This window comes from Hoplias malabaricus, chromosome 4 (genome assembly GCF_029633855.1).
Source record: "Hoplias malabaricus isolate fHopMal1 chromosome 4, fHopMal1.hap1, whole genome shotgun sequence".
Taxonomy (NCBI): Eukaryota; Metazoa; Chordata; class Actinopteri; order Characiformes; family Erythrinidae; genus Hoplias; species Hoplias malabaricus.
In genome coordinates, this window is record NC_089803.1 from 57,588,995 (window position 1) to 57,610,560 (window position 21,566).

Sequence of the window (21,566 nt, forward strand, 5' to 3'; positions counted from 1 at the left end):
AGTATGGTCAGTGTAGATTGTGCTGGACTCTCGTTGTCACAGCCATTAATATATAAAGCAATGGAGAAAGCATGGCCTGTCACAAAACATCCTTTACCCACAACAGTGCAGACAGAGCTTGGATGGTGGCCAACTCAGGACAAAAAGGGGCCATCTGTCCATTAAAGACACAAACCAGACAAAAAATGGTAGCATTATTCAGGGTTATTATGGACAGCTTGTTCCAGCCTTGAATATGATTCTTTCATCATAGTCCAGTTGTCATAATTATTTTGATATGTCTGACTTCAATTAATGTTTTATCAATACCAACCGATAAATTCACTGTAACATACTACTGTGTTTTTACAGTAACATTACAATATTATATGGTTGTTCACTTATGGTGCATTATCATGTTTGTTATGAGTTTATGTCCACTGCATACCATTTGCTGTATAATTTACAGTATGCTACTTAAAAAATAAGTCACAGAATCCCTGAATTTACCAAATGCAATGTTATGTTAATGCTATGTAATTATAGTGAAATTACTAACACACTGCAAATATACAATACTTTACTGTAAACAGGGCTAAATTTACTTTTTTTTAATAAATCCAGGTGTTTTTTGTTTGTTTGTTTGCTTGTTTTTTTACAGTACATTGAAGTGAGTGATGCTGTAGAAATTTTCTTTAACATATAATATAGATTGGATGTAATAACAATTTATGGTTATTTGTAAAGTCATTCTGAAAATCTGAAACAGGAAGTACAGTGAATATACAAATACTTAATACAAAATGCACTTACAAACATAAACTACACCTTTTAGTTCTGCTAAAATATTCCTTTGTAGGGGAGCAATAAACTTTTCATATAGGTGACATTTTTCTCTACAGAAATGAAAATAATATAATTCATTCATTCATTATCTGTAACCACTTATCCAGTTCAGGGTCACGGTGGGTCCAGAGCCTACCTGGAATCATTGGGCGCAAGGCGGGAACACACCCTGGAGGGGGCGCCAGTCCTTCACAGACACACACACTCACACATTCACTCACACCTACGGACACTTTTGAGTCACCAGTCCACCTACCAACGTGTGTTTTTGGACTGTGGGAGGAAACCGGAGCACCTGGAGGAAACCCTTGCGGACACGAGGAGAACACACCAACTCCTCACAGACAGTCACCCGGAGCGGGCCTCGAACCCACAACCTCCAGGTCCCTGGAGCTGTGTGACTGCGACACTACCTGCTGTGGCACCGTAATATATTTCAAAATGATTCATTTTAAACAATAAAGCACTTATTGGTCAGAAAGTATTTACAAAAAAATTTAAAAATCTGTTCTCCTAATGTTTCCTCTGGGAGCTCCAGTTTCCTCCTATGGTGCAAAAACACACGTTGGAAGGTGGATTGGTGGCTCAAAAGTGTCCATAAGTGTGAGTGTGTGTTGCCCTGTGAAGGATTGGCACCCCTCCAGGGTGTGTTTCTGCCTTGCCCAAGTGATTCTGGGTAGGCTCCATACCCTGAACTGATTTTTTTACAGTGTACTGTTTCAATTTCTTGAAAAAAGCCTGCAAGTTTTTTGTTGTCATGTAAGGCAGCAGACTTTTTTTTTCACTGGTATACACACAATAGAGAAAAAAACATAAAACAAAAGGAGCATTTTAATGAAAATGAGGAGAAAAAGTTTATAAGGAAAGATATAATTATAGAAAATATAAATATTACACACTTTTCCTTCAAAAAAATATTTTTAATAACCTGCCCCACTGGTGTTCTATACAAAAACAACTGTACACCAAATACATAAAAACACTGTGTCTATTCCAGTCTGTATGATCTTATCACAATATCAGCATCAGTCACTGTTCCATTCAGGAAATTCATTGGCCTGCCTCACAGGGCGGTGCTCAATAACACCCCCACCCCACCCCCACCCTCTCTGCTCTTTAAAGGCCAACAGCTTCCTGAACTTCACTTCCACACTCAATTCAGTAGAGTACGTCAACTAGTTTCCCACTCACAGCACTAACAACACATCGTTAAAAATCAGACACATGATACTACACTATTGCTTATCACACAGAATAGCAGAGTTTAACAATACAGCCTTAATAGCAAATGCATTTGGGCCATGCAGCTGTGTTCTGAGAGAGTGTGTGCGTAGGTGGGGCATGAGATGGAAATTGGAGGTCAGTGATGATTAAATAATTCCAATGCTTTTATAGCCTCGATAATGACTGGCCCTCTCAATGACTGATAATGAATCTCAAGTGCCCACGCTCAAGTGGCATGGGCTCCCAACTGCAGTCTGTTATAGATACCAATATAGCTCTGCAATCAATGTAAGGGAAAAGAGATTAGCAAATATGAAGATTAATGAAGATCATAAGTGGAGAACAATAACATAGGATGAGGTTGGAGTGTGTTTGTGTGTGCATGAGATTGTGTATGTGTCTGTAGCAATCACTAAAATGTTTTAATATCATTATTTATTTTCTATAAATAATTGCCTTTTCGACATGTCTAACTAACGTGTACACAATACACATCTAAAACTGCAGCCGCTCTGATAAAGGCTTTCTGCCAAAGCACCAGTTCTTCTTTTGCCTTTACAATGACTCAATGAATTATTTAATCACAAGCAAACAACAGAGCTTTCCTATCCTCGGCTCAGGGAAAGTCATTTCTGAAGGTGAGAATCATATCTTGCATAAACAGCAGCACTCGTAAAATACATACAGTTGAAACCAGAAGTTTACATACACTATATAAAAAGACACATATGCATGTTTTTCTCACTATCTGACATGAAATCAGAATAATCATTCATTCATTATCTTTAACCGTTTATCCAGTTCAGGGTCGCGGTGGGTCCAGAGCCTACCTGGAATCATTGGGCTCAAGGCTGGAATACACCCTGGAGGGGGTGCCAGTCCTTCACAGGGCAACACACACACACCTACGGACACTTTTGAGTCGCCAATCCACCTACCGACATGTGTTTTTGGACTGTGGGAGGAAACTGAAGCACCCAGAGGAAACCCACGCGGATACGGGGAGAACACACAAACTCCTCACAGACAGTCACCTGGAGCGGGAATCGAACCCACAACCTCCAGGTCCCTGGAGCTCTGTGACTGCGACACTACATGCTGCACCACCGTGCCACCCTCAGAATAATCAGGATTACCAAAATTATTTAGATTTGCCAAATGCCAGAATAATGAGAGAGAGAGAATTTTTAAGGCATTTGTATTACTTTCTGCAAAGTCAGATATTTACATACAATTCATTAGTATGTTCATTGGTACCATTGCCCTTAAGCTGTATGACTTGGATATCCTTCCACAAGCTTTTCACAATAGTTGGTAGGAATTTCAGCCCATTCCTCCTGATAGAACTGGTGTAACTGAGCCATGTTTGTAGGCTGCCTTGCTCGCACCTGCCTTTTCAGCTTTGCCCATAGATTTTCAATAGGAATGAGATTGGGGCCACTCCAAAACATTGACTTTGTTATCCTTAAGCCACTTTGTAACCAGTTTGGCAGTATGCTTCGGGTCATTGTCTGTTTGGAAGACCCATTTGCGCCCAAGCTTTAATTTCCTGTATGATGTCTTGAGATGTTGCTGTATTGCCATATAATGTTCTTTCCTCATGATGCCATCTACTTTGTGAAGTGCACCAGTCCCTCCAGCAGCAAAACAGGACAGGACATTCCCATCTTGTTTGCACTTGCATATAATTGTTTGTCCAGATGAACAAGGGACCTTCAGGCATCTGGAAATTGCACCCAAGGATGAACCAGACTTGGGCAAGTCTACAATTCTCTTCCTGATACCTTGGCTGATTTCTATAGACTTTTCCATGATATACAAAGAAGAAGTGTATTTCAGATATGCCTTAAGATACATACACAGGTAAGTGTCTAATTAACTCAGATGTTGCCAATAAACCAGAAGCGTCCAAAGACATGACATCATCATATGGGCTGTCACAAATTGTTTAACGGCATTATAATCTTAGTGTGTGTAAACTTTTGACTTTAAGTAATAAAAATGCCTTAAAAGATGTAACCATATATATATATATATATCACGAACAGTAGTGCACTTACATATTATCACTGTCCAATTAAAAAATTTGTTTGTCTATATTTGTCGATTTTTAGTTACAACATTTGCAACATTTGAACACAAGCTGTTGAACACAAGTTATTATTTTGGGAGATACACACACACACACACACACACACACACACACACATATCGATTGATGATGATATGGGTTTTTAAGTCCACCCCAGATGCATGAGAGGAGAAGGGTGAGCTAAAGTTTTTCTCTAGGAGGATGTGGGGGTCCACAGGTCCCAACAGGAACCAGAGACATTTTCTTCCTCCACCTCCTAGAGAGACGGCAGCTGCTGAACACACACTGGGGGGTGAAGAGGAATGCAAATTGAACGAGTTAAGCTAAAGAGTGTAAGGCTTATACATTGATCAGTGATAACATTATGACCGTTTTCTTGTTTTTACACTCACTATCCATTCTCCCAGCTCCATTGTAATCCATCTGTTGCTCTGCATATTTTCTTTGCCTCCTTTCGTTTTGATCTTCAATCATCAGGACCACTTCCGTGCAGGTATAATCTGGGTGGTGGATCATTCTCAATGTTGCTGTGACACTGACGTGGTGGTGCTGTATTAATGTGTGTTGTGGTGAAATGAGTGGATCAGACACAGCAGTTCTGCTGGAATTGTATTGGAATTGTATGAAATCCATCAGTGTCACTGATGGACTGATAATTGTGCATTATTAAAAATATCCAGGCTGATCCATTATACATGTCAATTTTAATTTTGCCATCAGTAGTGTATGGCTGGGTGTTTAACATATTGCGCAGCATGACCAATGTGCAATTATATGGTATTAAGATCACAATGAAGGATTATGTTGATATTACACAGTTTGAAAGAGCATTAGCAGATACAGTTGTTATATGACAATATCACTAAAACCTAGAATATCACTATGACTTATGTCCCAATATCATTAAGCCCTGAATTTCACATTGAATGTGCATTTGCACTAGCTTTATTGTGCAAGGGTTTTAGTGGATTACGTCTCCCCCTATGGATAGACAGTGAATTGCATATGGCCATATAGGCCTTACTGATTTCTTGCAACACTACATGTCCAAAAATATACAGACATTTGCTCTGTTTTCCTCTTAAACACAGGGTATTAATAGGCAGTCTACCCCTTCTGCTATAATAACATCTACTTTTCTAAACTCTACATGTTGTACTATTTCTTTGAGGGTTTAATGGTGATTGGTAACAACATAGTTACAGAAGTCAATTACTGATTTATGTTTGAAGGTCTAAATCTTAACTGAATAGAGCTCATATTGAATTGAGGTCCATCCCTCAAGAAAATGCAGTTCTGCTGCTCCACAGCCCAATGACGTGAGGTTTTTATATGTTGAGCATAGGTTAGCTTAGATGAGCAGGTGCTCAAGCGCATACCATTCTGTTGGCAGGGTTTTTCGATGGCCTACAATTAAAAATCTGTGTCCCCTGAATACTAATTCTAATTATAATGAGTCAGCAAAATTAGAGAGACTATGAGTGATTCCTGCACAATATGAGAGCAAAATGCTCAAAGACTATTCCGACAAAGACACTCTTCGCTATCTTTCTCTGATATTCTGAGTTTGACTCATGTATGCTGGGTCCTGAGACCTGATGCAAGTCATAGGCAACAGAAGCAAGAATATTCCCCACAGTAGAAATGATATTCTATTGTCTATTTCAACAAAATATTTTCCAAAATTTAATGAATATGTTTCTGAGTGAATAATTTAATGCAAAAGTGTAGCATAGTGTCACAGTTGTTGCACCAGAGCCACACACCTCCAAAGTCCTTGGGTTTGTAGTGTGATAAAGCTCACCCCTACACCATCGCAAAGTGAAATGGTGGGAGGTGTTCTCTATGGGTAGAGTCGGGCGAGAGGCCTGAGATGTTATAAGGTCGACTTGAAATGACACCGAGAGGTTCGATTTTTGGTTCCCTTCCACCTTTATTTACACACCAGACTTTAAATTACTATTTACAATATATATACACGCGCGCTCCTTGTGAACAAAAAAATTAACAAAAGAAAATTCTCTATAAGCAGAGACAAAAAGGATAAAGACAACTAAATCAATTGAGTCTTATTATGCCCTTAGGTTATGCTCCTCTCGCTACGGTCTAGCAGAGTCCCTCTCTTTTACCCTTGTGTGGTATATATATAGGTAGCCCCGCCCCTTAGAATATACCATTCCCTTAAGAGGTATAAGTTAAAGTATCTTGGACACAAGTTTCATACACAATAAAAATTAACAATGAACTAACAACTGTACCAAGATTCAGTTACAGCCATGGCATGTTTAACGTTCATTCATAATATCAATATTTATTAGATAATATATTTTCCCTCTTCTAGATGCTAGTTCCCCCTTCCCTCTGTGGAGAATGGATTCAACCAGGTAAGTAAAACTCAGCATCAAGAGATAGTACTCTTTTCCCTCTCACATGACCCGTATGCAGGTGAGTAAGTACAGGTAAGTATACATAATGGTTTCTCTTGGTGATGTGTCACAGGTACTGTACATCATCACACACCCCCCTCCTTAAGCTCAACGCCTTCCCAGCGGCGGGACAGGTAGTCAGCTGTTACATTATGGGTACCTTTTCTATACCTTATAGTAAAACGATAGGGCTGTAATGACAAGTACCATCGTGTGATTCTAGCATTAGAGTCTTTCATTCTTTGGATCCACTGCAAAGCTTTGTGATCTGTCTCTAGAACAAAGTCATGTCCAAGCAAGTAATACTTTAAAGAGTCAAGCGCCCATTTGATAGCGAGAGCCTCCTTCTCGATGGTAGAGTAGTTAGACTCACGTGGAAACAGTTTCCTGCTAATATACAGGATAGGTTTTCTCTCATCGTCCTCCCCCTGTAATAAGACAGCACCCAACCCTGTACCTGATGCATCAGTCTGCACAATAAAAGGTTTCGAAAAATCAGGGCTGGCTAAAACTGGTTCCTGGCATAATGCATTTTTGAGGTCTTTAAAAGCATACTCACAGGTCTCTGTCCATTTAACCCTTTGAGGCATGTCCTTCTTGGTTAAATCCGTCAGTGCTGCTGCTTTAGTTGAAAAATTAGGGATGAACCTGCGGTACCATCCCACAAGACCTAAAAATGAACGTACCCTCCTCTTTGTATTAGGTTGGGGTGTTGCCCTCACGGCCTCAACTTTGTCCACTTGAGGTCTTATTTGACCCCCGCCCAGGATGTAACCTAGATATGAGACCTCCTCGCGAGCGAGATGACATTTGCTGGGGTTTGCTGTCAGACCTGCATCTGCGATCTTCCTCAGGACAATGCCTAGATGTTGTAGATGTTCTTCCCATGATGAACTGTAGATCACCACATCATCTATATAAGCTGCCGCGAAGTCCTCCGTACCTCTGAGAACGTCGTTCATTAACCTCTGGAAGGTTGCAGCCGCACCGTGTAATCCGAATGGCATTGTACGGAAATGGTATAGTCCTGATGGTGTTCTAAATGCAGTCAGCTCTTTAGCGGACTGGCTGAGTGGAACTTGCCAGTATCCCTTGCATAAATCCACCGTGGACAGAACTTTAGCCTTCCCTAGCCTCTCTATTAGGTCATCTGCTCTTGGCATGGGATATGGGTCAAAAGCAGACACAGCGTTTAGCTTTGAAAAGTCAATGCAAAACCGTAAGCCTCCATCTTTCTTGGGAACCAAGACGACAGGGCTGCACCATTCGCTCTTTGACGGTTCTATTACTCCCATTTTGATCATAGCCTCAACTTCTTTTTTCAACTCAGGGACAAGTCGTGCTGGAACTCTGCAGTTGAACTGCCTAATCGGTTCATCTTTGATGAGTCTGACGTTATGCTGGGTCACGTCTGTTAATCCTGGTTCATCTGAGAAAAGCTTAGGTGGGACCACGTGCAGTAGTTCTTGTTGTTGCTGTGATGTTAAGTGGGGCACCTTTGGAAGAACGAAACCTTCGTTTCTTGTGGGGAAATACTGTTCGGCCACCTCGTCTTCATCATGAACGGCCCTTATCCATAGCTGCTCCGAACTCTTATTCTCAGGCTCCTTCCAGGGTCTCAACATGTTAATGTGGAAGCTCTGAAATTTCTTCCGTCTGTCAGGCAGGTGGAGTTCATATGTAGTTTCTCCGACTTGTCTTTGCACTTTATATGGCCCCTGCCATTTGGCTAAAAGCCCAGTGTCACTGGTGGGTAGTAGAATAAGTACTTTCTGCCCGATTTGCAGAACTCTCTTCCTTGCCACTTTATCATACCAGTGTTTTTGCTGTACTTGAGCTTTCTCCATGTTTTCATGGACAGTACTTGTCAATTGACTCAACTTGTCTCTGATCTTCAAGACATACGTTAAAATGTTCAGTTTCTGTTCACTCTTCTCACCTTCCCAAGCTTCTTTCAGGACATCCATCGGACCTCTCACCTGTCTTCCATAAAGGAGTTCAAACGGGGAAAAGCCGGTGGAAGCTTGAGGTACTTCACGATATGCGAACAGCACATAGGGTAACCACATGTCCCAGTCTGTACCGTTGTTGTTCGTCACCTTCTGTAAAGCTTGTTTCAGAGTCTTATTGAAACGTTCTGTTAGCCCATCAGTCTGAGGGTGATATGGTGTGGTGTGAATACTTTTAATGCCTAATAGATCGTACACTTGCTTTATCTGTTTTGAAGTGAAGTTAGTGCCCCTGTCTGTCAATATCTCTTTCGGGATCCCTACTCTTGAAATAAGTTGTATCAGAGCATTGACAATTTGACGAGTTTTAATGTTTTTGAGGGCAAAAGCCTCTGGATATTTTGTCGCATAGTCACATATTACTAAAATGTAACGGTTTCCGTTTTTTGTTCTAGGTAACGGCCCTACTACGTCCATTGCTATGCGAGAGAATGGTATGTCTATTATAGGCATGCTCACCATAGGCACCTTGTCTGACTTTTTTAGAGTTGCAGTGAGTTGACATTCCGGGCAATTATTGCAGTATTTAATCACATCTGCATACTGACCTGGCCAGTAAAATCTGTATGCTATGCGGCTGAATGTTTTAGCTTGCCCGAAGTGGCCTGCCCAGGGATCTGAATGTCCCATTTTAAGCACTTTCTCCCTAAGGCTTACCGGGAGTACTAGTTGCTCACCTTTATCAGTGATTCTATATAGCTTGTTATCTTTAATCGCTAAGTGGCAACCTTTATCAGTGTTGTCACTATATTGTCTGCTTTTTTCAAATAGTGGTTTTAAAGTTTCATCTAAATTTTGGAGTTGTTCAAAGTTAAAGGGTAAACTAATGTTATCTGTATCTGGCAGTTCTATTTTCTCCAGACATTTGGTTCCCATAACTTTAGCTTTCCTTACATCTCTCCTTGTCTTTTTTTTAGTTTCTGCAGCATATGGCAATTCCTTAAAAAGTTCTGTGGTATCTTTGGCTAAATTTTTTTTGCTTTGCCTGGTCACTACCATAGCCTCTGCCGTTTTTACATTTTTATAGTTCAATAAATCAATCAAAATAGGGATGTCTCTGCCTAGTATGATGGGATATGGAGAGTTTTGTACCACTCCTACGCGTACCAGGTAGGATTGCCCTTTAATTGATATATTAATCTCAGTTGTAGGATAAATCTGCTCATCACCATGTATGCATTTGACCTTTAACGTACATGTAAGGCTATATTGAGAGTTTTCAAGACATGCTTGTGTGACTAAAGTTTGGCTTGCCCCAGTATCTAATAAAGCCCTAAACTGTTTGCCATTCAATTTAACTGTTACTGTGGTTTCATCATTACATTCCTGTGTACTAAAAGGATTTTCTTTTCTAGGGGTGTAGCACAGTTGGTTAGAGCTAGTGGGAGGATATTGACATTCAGAGCTTTTGTGTCCTATTTGGTTACAGCTAAAACATCTTATTTTTGGTTTTTCAGCTGAGCTTTTAATGGACTTATGCCACTGCATTTTAAAGGCTGGCTTTGAACGTTCAACACCACTACCATAGTCACGTCTCTCAAGCTTACTGGTCTGTTTGGTGAAGGTTGACTTTCGGAGCTGGAACTCTCCCTCGGCTTGTCGTGCCGCGATGAAAGCTTCTGCCATTTCAACCGCTTGCTCCGCAGAAGTCGGGCTGCGTTCCAATATCCAGCTCTTCAATTCTGGATTGATTACGCTCAGGAACTGTTCCAGAACGATGGTTTGTCCAATGTCCTCTTTTGTCTTGTCTTTTGGACGTATCCATCTCTCATAAAGTCCCGTGAGCCGCGTGAATAGTTCCCTCGGCGTCTCGTTGTTTAATACGTGCCCTTTACGGAAACGCTGTCTGTAAGTCTCAGGGTTAATCTCAAACTTTCTGAGAATAGCCTCTTTTACTGCTTCAAAGTCATTTATTTTTTCAACGCTCATGGCGACGTAGGCTGCTCTTGCCTTTCCTTCCAGCAAGGGGACCAGATGAAAAGCCCAGTCCGTTTTCGGCCATCTAGCCGCTAGCGCTAACCGCTCAAACATTATGAAGTAATGTTCGATGTCATCATCATCTTTAAGTTGCGGGAGTCTCGGCCACGCTACCTGTGTTGTCCTTAATTGTTCTCCCATCGCGTCGTATGCACTTACTGCCGGAGTCGCGGGTCTGTATATTGTGTGCGATGCTGTTGTGGAATGCTCCGTTTCCCTGTGTTGTTGTACTCCACTTTGGCCCCTCCGTACTTCTTCCTGTAGAAGGCCGAACTGGTGTTGTAGGGAACGCCACCTCTGCTCTTGCTTCGTCGCTTCTCTCCGCAGTTCTTCATCTCTCTGCTGTTGAGAGCTGAAAAAGCTTTCGAGCATCTGCTGTAAGTTAGTGATCTCCGATGTATTCCCTTTGACGGTGGTTGACTCGCATTCCTCTTCTTCGCTCCGTGTCTGGGTGACTGGTGGTTTCTTGGAAGCCATCTTCTCCTAGTGGTAATTGTTGGAGTTACACAACGCTCCTCTGCTTTTCGGCGTCGTACCTCTCTCTCGTTTCTTGTCGTAGACTATAGGTGGTTGCTGTCATCAGGTTCGTAGTCACTGCCACCATTTGTGATAAAGCTCACCCCTACACCATCGCAAAGTGAAATGGTGGGAGGTGTTCTCTATGGGTAGAGTCGGGCGAGAGGCCCGAGATGTTATAAGGTCGACTTGAAATGACACCGAGAGGTTCGATTTTTGGTTCCCTTCCACCTTTATTTACACACCAGACTTTAAATTACTATTTACAATATATATACACGCGCGCTCCTTGTGAACAAAAAAATTAACAAAAGAAAATTCTCTATAAGCAGAGACAAAAAGGATAAAGACAACTAAATCAATTGAGTCTTATTATGCCCTTAGGTTATGCTCCTCTCGCTACGGTCTAGCAGAGTCCCTCTCTTTTACCCTTGTGTGGTATATATATAGGTAGCCCCGCCCCTTAGAATATACCATTCCCTTAAGAGGTATAAGTTAAAGTATCTTGGACACAAGTTTCATACACAATAAAAATTAACAATGAACTAACAACTGTACCAAGATTCAGTTACAGCCATGGCATGTTTAACGTTCATTCATAATATCAATATTTATTAGATAATATATTTTCCCTCTTCTAGATGCTAGTTCCCCCTTCCCTCTGTGGAGAATGGATTCAACCAGGTAAGTAAAACTCAGCATCAAGAGATAGTACTCTTTTCCCTCTCACATGACCCGTATGCAGGTGAGTAAGTACAGGTAAGTATACATAATGGTTTCTCTTGGTGATGTGTCACAGGTACTGTACATCATCACAGTAGCTTCAGTCCCCACATCCAGTCACTGTATGTGTGTTGTCCCTGTGTCTGTGTGGGTTTCCTCCGGGTATTCCAGTTTCATCCCTTAGTCCAGAAACACGTTGTTAGGTGAATTAGCTCTGTGAAACTGTCCATAGATGTGATTGACTTATTCCTGCTTTCCACCCAATGATTCTGTGTTGGCTCCAGATCCAGAACAGGATTACAGAAGTCGAATGAATGAATTATTAGATAATAGCTGGGGGCTCCAAGACTCAACCTAGCACGTGTGGAAGTCTGGACTAATGGACCTGCATCCCCACAGCAATGTTTCAACCTCTAGTCTAAAGCTGTTTCAGTAGAGTAAACGCTGTTTTGGTGTTGTGTGTGGTATATGTCATTAATTGAATAGATTATCTGTATTGTACCATTTAAAAAAATCAGTTTATTCTAAAATACTACTCATAACTTTAAAGTGAAGGGAAGGAGCTAAACGTCTGTATGTTTAATAGTCAAAGACATGTAAATGCATTGGTCTTCGGACCACTTCTGCCACAATTTTTGCATTTTTTACTAATTTATACACTGTCTAAGACTGGTATTGTTCTCTCCTTTTTATATATTTATATATATGCTATTATTCATGCCATGGGTCTTTTAAAACATTTAAATTTAAATTCACCACAAACATAAACTGTCCTCAATATCCATCGATTCTTGCTTATCTCAAATAACAGAAGGACTTTAGTGATGCAGGTTTGATTTTAATTTGAAATCATTCAGAGATGCTTCTTGATGCCAGAGAGCACAAAATATTTAGGTGACTTTTTTGTTTTTGGGATCAGCTTTGGGCTTAGCAAAGCCCACCCGATCCTGACCTCTGTCATAAACACTGTAAAACTGAGTGAGGAAAATGTCCCCCAGAATCCACAGTGGCCCAGTGGGAGAGGAGATATCTACTGCCTGGAAACCACTCAAACAGATCACTTTGCCACCTACTAACTCCTAAAGAGAGAGAAAGAAAAAGAGCAGCACAGACCATCATTTTGACAACATTCCCTGCGTTAAATAAAGACATCAGAGTGCATTGATATGAAACACATAAAAAATTGAAAATAGTGGGCAGTTGCTTCCCAAGAAATGTAATGCATGAATTATTGTAAGTTAATTCTGAAGTCTACAAATGTTATTGACTTAATAAGAAGATTTAATTGAATATTCTTAGAGACTAGTAAAGTATTTAAAGATTTTACATTTACATTTACAATATAGATTTTGTTTTCATGCTTATACTTACTTTCTTGACATAGGCTTCGGAAGGAAGGGAATACTCGACGCCATTAAGTACAAAAGATACCACTGGCAAACTGCTGATCCTAGAACAGTCTACCAGAAACTGTAACCCAGAAGAGTGCTCATATGATTAATATTCATTCATATGATTTTAATGTAATATACAATCTTGATTGTTCGCCCATTCCACCCTGAGATAGCTAATGCTCATATTCATTCATTATCTGTAACCGCTGATTCAGTTCAGGGTCGCAGTGGGTCCAGAGACTACCTGGAATCATTGGGCACAAGGCGGGAATACACCCTGGAGGGGGCGACACACACTCACACATTTACTCACACACTCACACCTATGGACACTTTTGAGTTGCCAATCCACCTACCAACATGTGTTTTTGGACTGTGGGAGGAAACTGGAGCACCCAGAGGAAACCCACGCAGACACAGAGAGAACATGCCACACTCCTCACAGACAGTCACCCGGAGCAGGACTCGAACCCTGTGTGACTGTGACACTACCTGCTGTGCCACCGTGCTGCTAATACTCATATATAATACTTACATATTTCATATTGCATTACATATCCCTTTCAGAACAACTGACATAAATAAATATAAAGGCTTATGTCAACAAGCACCAGCTGTCATAAAACCTGCTTTAATCAATTGAACAGTAGAATGTGTCATGACAAATGATGCTTGTTGGAATAAGCTTAATAAATATTAATGGGGGATTATGTCAGTAGTCTTGAAAGTCTTATGTACGTGTCATGTAGCCATATAAATTTGCAGTGTAGTGTTATCTCCCTATTCTTAGATACAATATATGAGCAAATTTAATTACTTGCATCCCATTTTCAGTGTAGGATGTTATTGTAAACATAATTTATGTAAATATCATAATGCTTGAATAAAAGCAGTTTTACAAGTCCAGTAACTCTGATTGGCAGATGGGCTTTTAGTTTTTTTAAGCTCAGGCTGGTCTCACCTCTCCAATGGGAGTAGGTGTAGCTCCAATCAGCTGCTGAAGGATCATGATGTCCACAGTTGGCCCAGTGATCAGAGATGTTCCAGTGTCAACAATTGCTTGGCAACTGTATACATCATCCTGACAGAAGGAATCGGTCCCCTGAACCCTCACTCTGAAAAAGAATGAGATAATGTTAATAATGTTAAAGTTATAGTATACTGTAGATGCAAGCTGATTCTGTTTACTATTATATCATGTATATCATATATATATATCATATATATTGTATATATTTCAAATATATATAATGTTTCATATATATATATATATATATATATATATATATATATATATATATATATGATCAGTGGTCTATAGAATGATAAATGATTTCAACTGACAACCCAACAAAATGGTTTATAAGTAAAAGGTATGTATCTAGTACCAAACAAGGCAATATATGTTTTCCAGCATAAATTTTAAAGTTGTGTTGTGGTATACAATTATGCCAATATTGATCAAATATCCACTAAATACTCCAGAATCATCAGTCACAATTATCACAGTCTGTGTTTGCAAAAGAAAGGATACTGGGAAAAAGCTTTAATGATTCTGTAATTTCTTATGTTCTTAGGGAACCTGTTAGTACCTTTTGTATTATTCAGGGTAATGTTGTTTAATGTCCATTGTGAGGCTGAGTGTCACCTCTGTGGTCAGCGTCCACATAGTGCTTGTTAGTGCTACAAATATGGTTACATCATTAAAGAGCCAGTGAAATAGAAATTCTGCTGTCTGCATCAACAGCTTATGTGGGAATGTCACAATACTGTCACAGTACTAATATAAATAATGTAAGGGAGCCAACCCAGTCAACTCACACATCTATTTTAATCTGCCAGTAGCTTTTTACAGTGACTGGGACCCAGTTAATGGGAGGATCAAAGAGATCTTCATCCACACCGCCCAGCAGCAGCTCTCCTTCAATACCTGGACCTCTGAGAAACAACAGCAGTCATGATCAGAAATGGCAAAACATGTAACTTCAGAATTTGTCCACCAGTTTTTATTTTAAGTGCCTGTTATATCAACAGGTTTCTGCTCTTTTGCCTGGAAAAGAAATAAATGAGTGGTTGCAGAGTAGTGTGGTCTATTACCACTTTACAGTGAATTGCATCACTACCCATGCAGTCATGATCTGACTGCACTGTGCTCCAGTCAATTCTCCTCATGTCTGCATTTCTTTTCCTGACAAGCTTTGAATGAATTCATACAGGCTTGCCTTTAATCACTTTTTATCGTATGTTAAGAGATTCAAAATCTTATCAAAAAGAAGTGAGTCATCCTTGTATTCACTTCCTCAATATGCCACAGAATAAATCATATTCTCACTGGAACCCCAGGAAGTGTGATATTTAGCCCCCCATTCTTAAGCATTTAAAATAAGTTACATAAATAGATAATGGACTCCTGAGTTCAATAAATCGTTTTACAATTCAGTTTTTAATAAATTGTGAGATGTATTTAATCTGGACCGCAACCCTGAAATGGAGAAGCGGAGAAGAAAATGATGATGATGATGAATTAATCTGGGCGGCACAGTGGCGCAGCAGGTAGTGTCGCAGTCACACAGCTCCAGGGACCTGGAGGTTGTGGGTTCGATTCCTGCTCCGGGTGACTGTCTATGAGGTGTTCTCCTCGTGTCGGCGTGGGTTTCCTCCGGGTACTATGGTTTCCTCTCACAGTCCAAAAACACATGTTGGTAGGTGGACTGGCAACTCAAAAGTGTCCATAGGTGTGAATGTGTCTGTGTTGCCCTGTGAAGGACCCACCGCGACCCTGAACTGGATCGGTTACAGATAATGAATTAATTAATGTATTTAATAATAAAATACAAAATCATTCTCACTTGCTGAGGTAGAAAGAGAACATCGGCTTCTCCAATTTGTCCTGGCTTATCATGTTGTCAAATACAGGTACTCCCATCTCATCTGCCAGAACAGGGTAACTTAACCCCAAAACTCCATCAAACTTGGTCTTGACGAACGACATCCCTGGCTCATACACAGATTCACCAAAGACCTGATTATCTACAGACACAGAGCCCACCTGCACAACACAGCAGTACACACAACACACACTCAGTACAGGTACACAACAGGGTTGAGGCTGAAACATTAATTTAGGTACAGTGTTCACAGTATTTTTCTCTATGGGCAATTGAATGGGTTCCAGACTGTTATCATTATACTTCAGAGCATATACACAAGAACAAGTTTTTTAATTCTTCCAGAGACCCTCTATTAGCTTATATTAATTCCACTTTACAACTGTGAAATCGTCATGCTGCTAGCTGCTTTAAAACAGAAGTCTAATTTTCATTATTGTTCATGTCTACTTCCCTTTTTTTAAAGGGTGGCCACAGATTATAGACATAAATAGGACTCTACCACAATAGGCTTAATAATATTAATTCCTGTTTCATAACAAAGTGAGTATACCCAAGGTAAAACAGCATAGTGACAAGAAATAAATTCTCTAGAGCAGTGTTTGCTAAGTCACCTTTGATAGAAATGTGTGTTTTGCATGCTCCAAAATGACCTGATGCAAAATTTCAGCTTAATTATTATTTCTTCTTGGGGTAAAGAAGTGGTATTAAGCTCTTTATGTATCTGTTTCTTATCAGACTCAGACAAATGTTGCAAACCAGTCTAAATCACTTTGTTTAAAGTTATGCAGCGAAGTATAAAAGTTGGTGGAACACCCCACTATAGAACGGCTGAAGAGTCTAAAAAAATGTCATGAGGAACCATTGAGCCAATGATCAGCTTGCTCCGTATGGAAGCAGGTAAAACACTAAAGAGTGCAAGGCAGTGGAGCTGCCATGAACAGACTTGTGAAACATTGCTTTGTTGGACAGTTTCTGAGTCATTACCCTCAGCAGGTCTTTGGCCATAATGCCCATCAGGTGTCCAGAGCCGTAATGGATGCCAAAGACTCGTCCATCATGAAGGTAGGTGCTGGACTCGAAAGCCTTGAACTTATGATGTGAACCTGTGTCATGAAAGGAACACTGTGACCCGTCGAACCAGAAGATTCAGACACAAACATGAGCCGAGAGACCTAAACTAAACAATGAGCTGTACACGGTTGCATGACTTACTGTAATTGCCTTTACATTTTAAATGAGAGTTTAAAACAACTTTAAATGACTCATTTAAGAATTTAAAAATAAATACTTTTAAAATGCTACTAACCACAGGATTATAACTACAGGCATAGGCCAGTTATTAACACACTTAACGCATATGAATGATTAACAACTCCTGAAAACTAATGCACAGAGAAGCTGTGAAACAGTGGGAATGAATAAATGTCAGATGAGTGAAAAATGTTAATGGCCTTAGCTTGGATAGTGAGTGTGTCCATTACCGCATGCAGCACTGACGCAGTAGTAGGAGGGCACCCAAAGGTCAGCTGAACCCGTGTCAAACACCACTGTAAAGTTCTGCTCAGGAGTTCCCAAACTGATCAGACCAAAGTACTGTGCCTTTACAAAACACAGCACATATACTTACTTATTATAATCAAAAATTCAAACAGGCTTGATTGTATCATTTTACTGAAAGCAGCATGAATAAATAATGGAAGTAGTAATAATTATAATGTTGGAATAGACTTCCACACATTCGCTTAGGTAAGAACACTGTCCTTATACCAGGGTCCTTGAGCAAAACACCATAGTCTTCATATATATCCTGCTTTACAAACCATTTTCTAAAAAGTTGGATTTTTGTGTAAAATGAAATTTAAAAAAAGAATCTGTGATTTGTTAATTCTGTTGAACTTTTATTTAACTAAATGATTAAATGATTTCCAATGTTTTCACTGACCAACTTGATTTTATTTTGTAAATATAAACAAATATTTCATTTGAACACTACAACACTCTCCAAAGAAAAAACCTAGAAAGGGCAGCACAGCAGCACAACAGGTCTTTGGCGTTGTGGGTTTGAGCCTTGCTTCAGGTCACTGTCTGTGAGGAGTTTGGTGTGTTTTCCCTCTATCTGGGTGGGTTTCCTCTGGGTGCTCCAGTTTCTGTCCACAGTCCAAAAACACACATCGATAAGTAGATTGACTACTCAAGGATTGTCTATATGTGTAGGTGCTGTTCTGGGAAGGACAGAGTGCATTCCTGCCTTTAGTCCAGTGATTCCACGTAGAATCTAAACCCACCATTACCCTGAACTGGATAAGTTCAGGATGTAATTAATTGAAATATTATTAGTGGAATTTTGGCTCATTCTCTTTAGATACAAGACTTCAGGTTCTCAACAGTCCATGGTCCATGTTGTCTGATATTTTTCTTCAAGATGCAACATAAGAAACAGATCTGGACTGCAGGCCAGTCAAGCAGACATGTTGCATTAAGGAATGTCTTGTAGAAATAACCTTCACAGAAAAAGACATCATTTTGGACCATTTGAGAAGAGCTTATGCCCCGATAATTCTGCTCCATAGAAGAAGGTCTTTCTCTTAGCATTATACACTTTAAGATTTTATTTCTTGATGTGGTGTTGAACTCCAGGAGTACTCCCTGGCCCATTGTGGCTACATTTATTACAGTAGCATGAAGATTTCTCATGCAGTGCTGTCTGAGTGCTGCTGGAAAGCCAAGTTTTCACAGCCCATTGTAGGTGTACGGCAAGACTTGTGAGATGTGTTCACAAGTAGCATTGTAAATGTCATGGCATGCTTCTCTTTTCATTAGGGTTTGGTTGTCTGTAAAATGAGAGATCTGAATTTTTGCTGAATTCATTTGTAAAGACAAAAAAAAAAAAACATTGAAATGAGACTGCAACTTATTTTGGCACCTATTAAAAAGCTAAATGTGACTCCTTGTTTGTACATCCAAAGGATTGAGTTCAGAAACATTCATTCATTAATTGTCTGTAACCACTTATCCAGTTCAGCGTTGCGGTGAGTCCGCAGCCTACCCGGGATCATTGGGCGCAAGGCAGGGACACATCCTGGAGGGGGCGACAGTCCTTCACAGGGCGACACACACTCACTCATTCACTCAAAAACTTAAGACACTTTTCAGTTGCCAATCCACTTACCACCATGTGTTTTTGGACTGTGGGAGGAAACTGGAGCTCCCGGTGGAAACCCATGCAGACACGGGGAGAACACACCAAACTCCTCACAGACAGTCACCCGGAGCGGGACTCAAACCCCAAAACCCCACACCCCTGGAGCTGTGTGACAGCAACACTACCTGTTGCCCCACCGTGCCACCCAGTTCAGAAACAGAAAGGGGGGAAATTAATTTTGAATGGGAGTTGAAGGTGCAGAGGTTTTTGTAGATTGTGTTAAGTAGAATTTCAAAGTGGTGCCACTTACATCCATGAAATTGTAGAGTTTCTCTGCAGTTTTTCCTGGTTTGAGGGAAACTAATGAGGAAGGGTAACACTGGGCAAAACGCCGGGAGAACATATCCACGTGGTGATTCTTTAAAAAGTCCTCCAACTCATTATTGGCTCTTAAATGGCTCCTCAGAGAAGGCTTCTTAGTCAGAGGGACCCTTGAGTTCAAAGAGTAGTCATACAAAGTGCTTGACAATACTAAAAAAACTAAAATACACTATATGGCTGAAAGTTTGTGTACATTTGCTCAACCGATATTTCTTCATAACAAAAGTCCACCACTCGATGCAGTCACACTGCTACAAAGTCTAACGCTGAGGGTTCACACCAGCAACTGTATATTCAGACACCCACACAAGCCTAAGAAAGCACTATAAAATCCTGAACTCTATTAAACTTGGCTTTTTACATTTTCTTACCTTATCAGGCCTCGAACAAAGCACTGAATACCCAGCAGCAGTAATATCCACTTCATTCTGTCTAGTGGACAGTTAGTCTGTCATACAAAAGAAGTGAGTGACCCAATGGGTCATTTATTAAGGTCATGGTCACTCTGCTGAGCCAATCATGACCAGGGTGAGTGTTGGTGTGGGTCAGGTCATGGAAAAAGGTGAAGGGTCCAAAGTCTCTATTCTTTGTACCTGAAGCATATGAATTCTGATGTTCCCACACGGGCTGAAGTTTATACCTTAATGCCAAGAACGTATAAACTCACTATAATTGCATATACAGATAAATACAAGGGCAAGAAAAACTATGTGAACCTTTTGGAATTTCATGGTTTTCTGCATACATTTGTCATAATATGTGATCTGATTCTCATCCAAGTCAAGTGTATTGACAAATATAATGTGCCTTAAAAAAATAACAAAATAAACAATTCTGATAATTCAGGTCTTCATTGAGAACAACCATAAAGACATCATAGTGCTAGTGGATAAAATATGTGAACCCTTGTGTTAATGACCTCATAAATGCTTATTGGAGTCAGATGTTAGCATACCTGGAGTTTTGTTATGAAAATGAGTTTGGAGGTGTGGACTAGAGCTGCTGATAATAACCACTCAAACCTTTTGAGTTTGCTCTCCACAAGGAGGACATGCGTATGTGAGCCATGCCTCACCAAAAGAGCTTTCAGAGGATCTATGAAAACTATCAAAAATGGTTAATTTACAAAAAGCTGAAAAGGGTTACAAAGTGATTTCAAATAATGTAGAAATACACCAGTCTACAGCAAGGCAAACAATCCACAATTGAAGACAATTGACAATTGGACCATGGCTACTCTGCTAAGAAGTGGGTGCCCAGTCAGAATGACCCCAAGAGCACAACAGAGACTCATCAATGATGTAAAGAAACAACCCAGAGTGAAAGCCAAAGATTTGAAGGCATCATTGGTACAGACTAACATCTGTGTTCATGGGTCTACAGTCCCTAAAACCTTGAACAAGCAAGGTGTGTATGGCAGGACACAATGAAGGAAGACACTGCTTACACACTAATTCATGTGGCTGAAGTGTGTCCTCCTGCTTGATGAAAGCATTTATGCTATGGACTGGCCCTGTTCCCCAGACCTGAATCCAATCAAGCACATCTGGGACATCATGTCTCGTTCCATCCCATCCACCAATGTCACGTTGCACCACAGACATCCCTCAGGAGAACATCCGCCTCCTCATCAGGAGAATGCCTGTTGTAGGGAGGTCATACAGCACATAGAGGCCACACACACACAACTGAGGAGTTTCCACTGAAGTTGGATCAGCCTGTAATTTGATTTTCCCCTTTTATTTTGAGTATGATTCTAAATCCAGACCTCCATGGGATAATTTTGATTTACATTGATCATTTTTATGTTATTTTGATCTCAACGCATGAATAAAGATTTTCAACTGGAAAATTTCATTCATTGAGGTCTAGGATGTATTATTTTAGTGTTCCCTTTATTTTTTGAGCAGTGTATTTGGAAAGAACACACAGTGCTACATCTGGTAGGCACAGCACATTTCTATGA

The 21,566-nt window shown here is 40.2% G+C and overlaps 1 protein-coding gene across 1 annotated transcript; it reads right to left on the reverse strand.

Moving 5' to 3' along the window:
• Window positions 1–12,682: 12,682 nt before the first annotated feature.
• On the reverse strand, window positions 12,683–20,027 carry nots (nothepsin). Its single transcript, XM_066668872.1, has 10 exons — window positions 19,972–20,027; window positions 19,530–19,710; window positions 17,559–17,676; window positions 17,062–17,180; window positions 16,036–16,235; window positions 15,219–15,236; window positions 15,008–15,124; window positions 14,148–14,301; window positions 13,164–13,262; window positions 12,683–12,871 (listed from the first exon to the last, which is right to left on the reverse strand). Exons 1-10 carry the CDS (start codon window positions 20,025–20,027, stop codon window positions 12,683–12,685), a joined length of 1,251 nt encoding a protein of 416 aa, XP_066524969.1.
• Window positions 20,028–21,566: the final 1,539 nt, after the last annotated feature.

Excerpts from the sequence above, each read along its gene's own strand:
- nots (XM_066668872.1), bottom strand. The coding sequence starts at position 20,027 with ATGAAGTGGATATTACTGCTGCTGGGTATTCAGTGCTTTGTTCGAGGC. Across the intron at positions 19,711-19,971 it reads TTTGTTCGAGGCCTGATAAG|GGTCCCTCTGACTAAGAAGC; the intron begins GTAAGAAAATGT and ends TTTGAACTCAAG. Across the intron at positions 12,872-13,163 it reads CCGAAGCCTATGTCAAGAAA|GAGTTAGTAGGTGGCAAAGT; the intron begins GTAAGTATAAGC and ends CTCTCTCTTTAG.